This window comes from Cricetulus griseus, chromosome 4 (assembly GCF_003668045.3).
Source record: "Cricetulus griseus strain 17A/GY chromosome 4, alternate assembly CriGri-PICRH-1.0, whole genome shotgun sequence".
Classification (NCBI taxonomy): domain Eukaryota; kingdom Metazoa; phylum Chordata; class Mammalia; order Rodentia; family Cricetidae; genus Cricetulus; species Cricetulus griseus.
The window spans coordinates 156,663,529-156,671,624 of NC_048597.1; the positions used below are offsets into that span (position 1 = coordinate 156,663,529).

The following is an 8,096-nucleotide window of genomic DNA, read 5'->3' on the forward strand; positions in this document are numbered from 1 at the left end:
TGCCTCTGCCTCTGAAGTGCTGGGATTAAACGCATATGCCATTATGCCTGTCTTCAGTAAAGTATTAAAACACCGAGAATGATCAATAATCTCACTCCTTGGGAGAAACACCAGGGATTTGAGCTACATAATGAGTTCTTGTAAAGGTAAAGGCTACCTTACAAGACCCTGTCTCAACAAAACAACAACAACAACCAAAGAAGAAGAAAAAGAAAGACATTTAAGAAAGGAAGAAAGAAAGGAAGGAAGAGAGAAAAAGAGAAAGAGAGAGAGAAAGAAGGAAGGTAGGAAGGTAGGAAGGAAGGACAAGAAAAAAGAGGCTAGATTAGGTTAGTCAAATATGCTGGGATAATAAGAAATGTCTTTTTTTCCTGCCCCACAGAGACATGGGGCCATCAATTATGAACATTAGCAATATACACCAACTCAGTCTCCCCAATGGGTCTGTTTTGATAAGAAGGAAGTCATGGGTCTTTAGTTGGTCCCATTTCTCAACTCAAGACAGTCTTTTACTTCTTTCTAATTCCAGAACATAATAATGATCTCAGAGCATCACACAAGCCACATAAGTGTTTTACACAGAGCTACATCCCTTTATTATTTATTTATGTGATTTTTTGAGATAGGGTCTCATGTAGCCTAGACCGGCCAATGTAGCTTTAAATGAACTTGACCTTCCGATCCTTTTATCTCTACCTCCCAAATGCTGGGATTACAGTTTTATTCCATGCTAGGGACTGAATCAATTCAGAGCTTGAAGTAAGCTAAGCAGATGCTCTAGTAGCTGAGCCATATCTCCAGCTGCCTCCTCTTCATTTTGAGACAGGGTCTTATGTAGACCAGGATGGCTTCAAACTCTCTATGTAGCCAAAAATGACCTTGAACTTCTGATTTTCTAGCCTCCATCTCTTGAGTGGTGGGATTATGGGCATACGCCACCACATCTGGGTTGTGTGTTCTGGGGGTTGAATCTTGGGCCTTGTGCAAACTAGGTACGAAGTCTACTAGCTGAGGTATATCTTTACAAATTTTATTTTAAGACAAAGTATTGCTCTGTTGCCTTGGCAGGCCTTGAACTCAGGGCCCTCCAGCCTCAGATTCTTAAGTATCTAGGATTACAAGCAATTACCTCCACATCTAGGTTTTTTTTTTTATTTACCTCTTGACTGTCGAACTCCATCCTGCCCAGCAATGAAGTATACACCAACAGCAAGGAAGAAAATGCTAATGATTTCAGCGAAGATAAAACCGGATATGGTGCCTATATTTAGCTCAATGCAGTTCTCACACACTGTGGGGAACAAGACACAGGGAGGGACAGACTTTCAGGATGTAAGGCATTCTTGCATTTTTCCTTTCTCCCACCCATCAGCACCACTGCCTTTGCCCTGGGCAGCAGATTTCTCCCTCTATGTGTGGTATGGCAATAGAGAATCCTTGCCCCAAGAACTGCTGCTTCCCAGTGTTCCTCTGTGAGAAGTCCTGGGAAGCCTAAACAGTCCTATAATCAAGAACTAGGTGGAGGAGGAGGAGGAGGTGGAGGAGGAGGAGGAGGAGGAGGAGGAAGAAAATCTAGTCTCCAGTCTCAACAACCCTGCTCTCCTCCTCTCCTCTGCACACCAATCCTGGGTCCCCTCCTCCTAACTGATTTATTTGCTGAACTGCTCTAATCCACGAGGAACACCCAAAGGTTAAGCAGGTTGTAAAGGGCTGTGCTTTCCCAAGAAGCCACAGGAAGTGTTCATATAAAGAGCAGTAAGCCCACACAAAGAGAACTAGCTATTATTATTACTACCATAAATCACTGTTTAGCATCTATTCCCACCTCGTCCTAGATGGTAAGCCCACCAGAACAGTATGCACTGCTTAATTCCCAACAAACTTTGTGAAAGGGTTACATACTTCTGTAATACACTTGGAGTGGCTTTGACTTGTCCTTTGCTCCTTGACACCAAAAAGTGCCTCGAGGGTCTTTGGTAATACTTCCCAGATTCCACGTGTTTTTAGTTGCATTGGGGGTACTTATTGTGTTCCCATCTTTAAGCCACATGATGGTCTTGTCTTTCAAGTCACAGGTCAGAAGCACAGAACCATCTCCTCGATTGTCATCCACTTTTACCAAATGGCTTTCTGAAAAAGGAAAAAGTGGTGGTTCTGTTAGGGGTCTTTGTGATTGCACCAGAAGACATTAGAACATTGTCTCTCCATGGTTATGGTGCATGCAAATCACATGTGGATCATGTTAGAATTCAGGACTCATTTGGTAGTTCTGGGGAGGTGAGATCCATTACTAACATGCTCTTAGATGATGCTAATGCTGCTGGTTCAGCCATATTTTAAGACATGCATAGTTACTAGGATCCTGTTTCTACTGAAAGAACAAGACAATTCATTGCTTAGGTCTAGGAAAGTTGCCCTAGGGACATTGATTGATAATGAAAATGTCAGCTCATCTTTTCAAAATAGTTCCCTTTCTAAATTATGAGACTATTGGCTTTTAAAAAATGAATGTGTGTGTGTGTGTGTGTGTGTGTGTGTGTGTGTGTGTGTGTGTGTGTGTGTGTGTGTGTGTGTTGTATATGTATAGGTACTCACAGAGGCCAGGAGAGGGTGCTGTGTATCCTGGAGTTGTGAGCCATCCCATGTGGGTGCTAGAAACTGAACTTAGGTCCCCTGGAAGAGTAAGACGTGCTCTTGATTGCTGAGCTATTTCCTTAGTCCTTAAGACTACTGTTGTAGTAAGCCATATTTCTATGGAGTTCCTCAGAATTTGAGAATAGAGAGAAACCATTTCTCTTACCTTGTTTTGACTGGGCCACAGTACCTGGAAAGATAAAAGGAAGGTAAAGAATCAGTTGGGTATAGGTTCTGATGTTCTGATGGGCCAAGGTATTCACATGGTCATTTGAGGGCAATATCAAAAGAGATACTAGTCCATAGCAGTAGCTATATCTGTGTTTTCTTTCCTGGATATAGCCTAAATCACCAAACTGAATTAAACATTACTGTGTTTTCTCTTTGTCCTACCTTTCTGGATGGGACTTGCTTTCTTCCTTTAATATTTATCTTATTTTTAGTTTTGTGTATCTGTGTATGGACATCAGAACAAGTCCATGTGTACGTGAGAGTTCAGCTGTTTGCTGAGGCCACAGGCATCAGGTCCCTGGAGCTGGGGTTATAGTTGTGAGCTGCCTGGTGTAGATACTGGGAACTAAACTCTGGTCCTCTGCAAGAGCAGTATGCTCTTAACTGCTTAGCCATCTCTCTAGCCCCTCTTGGTGGGGGTTTCTAAATCTTTGGGATTTCTTGAGTGATGAGTGTGCCTTTGTTGTTCATGGTAGACTCTTGGCTACCCTGACTTTATGCTAAGGAGATGATTTGAGATGGGTCTGGTTATGTTTTACCATCTAGAAAATGAGGATTTTTTTTTGTTGTTGTTTTTTCGAGACAGGGTTTCTCTGTGGCTTTTGGAGGCTGTCCTGGAACTAGCTCTTGTAGACCAGCGTGGTCTGGAACTCACAGAGATCCTGCCTGCTTCTGCCTCCCGAGTGCTGGGATTAAAGGCGTGCACCACCAATGCCCGGTGAAAATGAGGATTTTTGAAGTTGCTACTAACCCCAGTGCTTATACAAATGTATATGAAAGATAATAGGAGACTCCACAATGCAGCTTCTATGAGTTTGGTATCTGTAATGGGGTGATGCAGCTTTTTGAGGCTACCCACAATCTTTCAGTGAATTTTCCACTCTTCCTCTGTAATAAGCCAACTAAACTGATTCACTAGCGGGACATCAGTGGAATTATTATTTTGATCTGCATCAGTGTCTTACCTGAAGTGACTAGATTATTCATGTCTCTCCAGGAAAAAGTTAGCACACAATTTGGTGCTCAAACATGGGCATGGTAGAACCAAAGGGCTTGAGAGGAATAATTTCATGGTTCTTGCTTTGATTAGTAAGGTATGCAACTGAGCCATCTGAAGGTAGAGCATCATGGGAGCAATTCCAACATGGCTGTCCTTACCCATGTAGAATGTAGTGATGTGCCTTTTTGCTATGGTGACAGTTGCATGGGCCTTACTACAGGTAGTAAGACATAATAACTAAGGCTGGGCTGTCAGAAAGTAGACTGTCCATGGAGGATATCCTGGGGCGGCTGTCTTAAGAATTTAATGAAATTCAGCCAGGTGGTGGTGGCTCACACCTGTAATCCTGGCACTCAGGATACAGAGGCAGGTGAATCTCTGTGAGTTTGAAGCCAGCCTGGTTTACAGAGAAAGTTCCAAAAGAGCCAAGGCTACACAAAGAAATCCTGTCTCAACCCCCCCCCCCAAAAGTAATAAAACTCATAAGAATATGAGAGAGGGAGGTGTGGTGGTGCACACCTTTAATTCCAGCCTTTGGGAGGCAAGGTGCACAGATCTCTGAAAGTCTACATATTGAGTTCTGGGATAGCCAGGATACAACAGTGATACCCTGACTCAAAAAAGTGAGGGAGAAGGAGGCAAAAGGAGAGCAGAGGAGTGGAAAGGAGAGGAGAGGAGAAGAAAAGAGAAATAATCGATTCTGCTCAAGAAAACTTGTAAAACAAGTAAAAGCGCACCAAATAGGGAAAGGCATTTTGCGTAGAAAAAAATAGTCAATTAAAGACACAGATAGGGAAGAGGGTAGGGAAGTGATGAGGGAGCCAGTCATTGGCCCAAGCATAATGGAAGTAGTTGGAAGCATCAACTGCCTTACAAACTTCTGCAGACTGACGCTGTGTGTGAATGACACCAGCACACTGCCTAGAACATGGAAGGAGCTTAATTTGCCAGATGGATGGTTATGGGGGTGAGTGGGGTAAATGGACACATCAGTTAAACATACGATTATTCTAAAGATTTATTTTATGTGCAGGGGGTGTTTTTCTTGATGTGTATATGTGTGCTGCATGCATGCCTGGGGTTGGTGGAAGCCAGAAGAGAACATCCCAATCTGGAGTTACAGACAGTTGTGAGCCATCTTGTGGGTGCTGGGAATTGAACCCCAGTCCTTTGCAAAAGTAGTATGTTCTTAAGCACTAGCCATCTCTATGGCGCCTAAAAAAATATTTTCACTAGCCCTTATCTCTAATCACCTGGTTATCGTAAGAGAGCAAGGAGACTCTTCCTTTTACTCAAAGTCAACAGGAGAGGAGATGGCAGTGACTGCTGACATTGTTGACATTTGCCTATCTGAGTGTGGTCTCTTGAGACTCAAGAGCCCATGTAGCCAAATATCCAGTTGACTGGTGTGAGACTTGGGTTCAGAGGACTTATTGGTGGCTGAGCTGGACTGTTGCTCAACCTGGTGTTCTTTCCCGAATCCTCCCGCTGACCTACAGGATCACCCTTTAGCCTGTGTGGTCTGTAGCTCACTCCATCTTCTCCCAGAAAGGCTTCTCCACTCTCACCATCTTCTCCAAGTCTCCCACTCTGCTGTCTTCTACATAGTGTCACCTCAGTGACACTGCCTCCCCTCCCTGTTTGAGAGCAGCGGTGCTGTTGTGGCCTTGTCTTGCTTCCTGTCTGATTACAAGCCTGCCTTTTGAGAGCTGTTGCACCTGCTTTCTGTTACTCTCACTTGTACTGTTGCCTTCCTCTGTGTGCCCTTGACTCTGCCCTCCAGTCATCTATCTTTCCAACATCTACTCTAGACCTTTGCTATACGCATCACCATCTCCTTTAGCTAAAAAAATGTGTTCACCCATTTAATTCTTTTTTTTTTTCTTCTGGAGACAGAGTTTCTCTGTGTATACCGGCTGTTCTGAACCTCACTCTTGTAGACCAGGCTGGCCTCAAACTCACAGAGAGCCACCTGCCTCTGCCTCCCGTGTGCTGGGATTAAAGGCCTGTGCCGTCACTGCCCAGCCATTTTTCAATTGTTATGCTCTATTTCTCTTTTACCCCATCTCTTCTGCCTCTCACTCAAATCCCTCTCCAGCAAGGTTGTTACTCTTTATCACCCACCCTCCACATTCTTTTTAACCCGTCTGGCATCCACTCACACCGCTCCATTGAAACGGTTCTAATTAGCCATGATCTTCATTTCACCAAATTCCACAAGTTTAAAATTTAAATAAATTCTTATATTAGTGGATTATGTTCAACATTTTATGCCAGTTGTTGTTGTTTTGAGGCAGGACTCATACAGTCTAGGCTGGCCTAGATTTTGCTATATAGCCCAGGTTGTCCTGGAACTTCTGATTTTCCTACTTCTACCTCCAAAGTACTCAGTTTAGATGCTGCTACATCCAGCAAATATTTCATCCTCCTGGCTCCTCACAGCTCCAGCCTTCATTCTGTGTTGTTGGCAATCACAAAAAAGTTTTGTAGTTTAGCTGGGCGGTGGTGGTGCACGCCTTTAATCCCAGCGCTCGGGAGGCAGAGGCAGGTGGATCTCTGTGAGTTGGTGACTAGTCTGGTCTACAAGAGCTAGTTCCTGGACAGCCTCCAAAGCCACAGAGAAACCCTGTCTCGAAAAACCAAAAAAACCAAAAAAATCAAACCAAAACAAAACAAAAAGTTTTATAGTTTCAACAATTATCTGGCCTTTGGCTAGATATGGTAGCCTATGCCTATAACACCAGCACTCAGGAGGCTGAGGTAAGAGGATTGCCTCTGAGTTGGAGGCTAACCTGAGCTACATAGTAAGTCCCTGTTAAAAAGGAAGGAAGGGAGGAACATTGTGATGGATCAGTAAGTAAAAGTGCTCACTGCTGAGCCTGGTGACCTGAGTTTGATTCTAGGCCCCACATACTGAAACGAGAGAACCAGTTCCTTCAGGTTGTCCTCTGACCTCCATATATGCACCGTGGCATGCATGCACCCTCACACACAAACACAAAACAAACAAGCGCACGAACAAATAAGATAATCTTCAAGACTTTAGCTTCCCCCAGGGTACGCAGGCATCAGCCTAATTCACCTGCTTTCTGTTGGATATATCACACAGGTATTCTCATGCTGTACCTTGGACTCAGTGTGTCAGCAGTGAAAGCCATCTCTCCAATGACACTCTGAACTCTTGAGAACAGAAGGTTTTTGTTAATCTTTTTATTCTCTGGAGTCTTAAATGTCTGGATCTCACCATGCTTGTTGACCAGTTAAATAGCTTTGTGGACAAATGTTCCATAGGTCCACTGAATATAATCTTTTCTCCCAGTTTCCTTGTCTGGGCCGTGTGTGTGTGTGTGTGTGTGTGTGTGTGTGTGTGTGTGTGTGTGTGTGTATGCGTGTGTGTAATTGAATTGTTGAGGCTGGTTGACCTGCTAAGAAGCCTTGGGATCCATCAGTCTCTGCCTCCCCAGCACTATAATGACAAGAGTGTGGCCACCACACCCTCATTGTTAGTGGGTTCTGGGGATCGAATTCAGATTCCCATGCTTACATGGTAAGCAAGCACCTTACTGGCTGAGTCATTACCCCAGCTGCATGGCCCTTCTGAACTACATTCAAGCCTAAGATGGCGGCAGTGCAATCTTCTCTCTAACCAGTGTTAGCCCTCTGGTCCCTGTGCATCTTTCCAGAAAAGAACAGCTGGAGGCTTCAGTTTTGACTCTCCTTCTTTGAATTCTAAGAGGACAGATGAAGTTGGCTCAAGGTTAATTAGGATTCCAATCACCTTGCCTCCCTGGTCATGGCCTCTTCTCATGAGCCTTCCCCAGGCTGTCAGACCCTGGAGTAAACTCTTACCTTGAAGAAGAAAGATGACCAGGATGAGGCCGGTCAGTCCCTTCTCCAGCTCCATGTCAGTCTCTTTCCTCTCTAGTAGAAGTGTGGAAGTCCCTCAGCAGCCAGCTAGCCAGCCTGTGTAGCAGCTAGCCTGGCTCCGCCCAGCATCCTCTGAGCTGGGGCTCTGAGCAGAGGGAAGACCCAGTGTCCCCACCCTCTACTTAAAATGTGGGCAGCAGGGGCCCTAGCAGGGATGCTGTTGAGCAGGCATAGTGCTTTTTTTTTTTGTTAAGACTTTCAGGGTGGCAGGTAGCAGGGAGTGAGAGCAAGAGTTCTAGATTCCCATTGGAAACCCTTAGAACCTCTTTGCATAATGGGCTGAGGACTGTTTGTAGCTGTTACT

General features: G+C 44.5%; 1 protein-coding gene across 1 annotated transcript in view; it reads right to left on the reverse strand.

The window, feature by feature from the left end:
- The window catches only part of Cd3g (CD3g molecule), a 9,150-nt gene extending 1,381 nt beyond the window's left edge, over positions 1-7,769 (reverse strand). Inside the window, exons 1-4 of the mRNA XM_035443759.1 lie at positions 7,715-7,769; positions 2,801-2,824; positions 1,903-2,130; positions 1,160-1,291 (exon numbers count right to left, since the gene is read on the reverse strand). Of these exons, the coding sequence (XP_035299650.1) occupies positions 1,160-1,291; positions 1,903-2,130; positions 2,801-2,824; positions 7,715-7,769 (439 nt within the window). The remainder of the gene's footprint in view (positions 1-1,159; positions 1,292-1,902; positions 2,131-2,800; positions 2,825-7,714) is intronic.
- Positions 7,770-8,096: the final 327 nt, after the last annotated feature.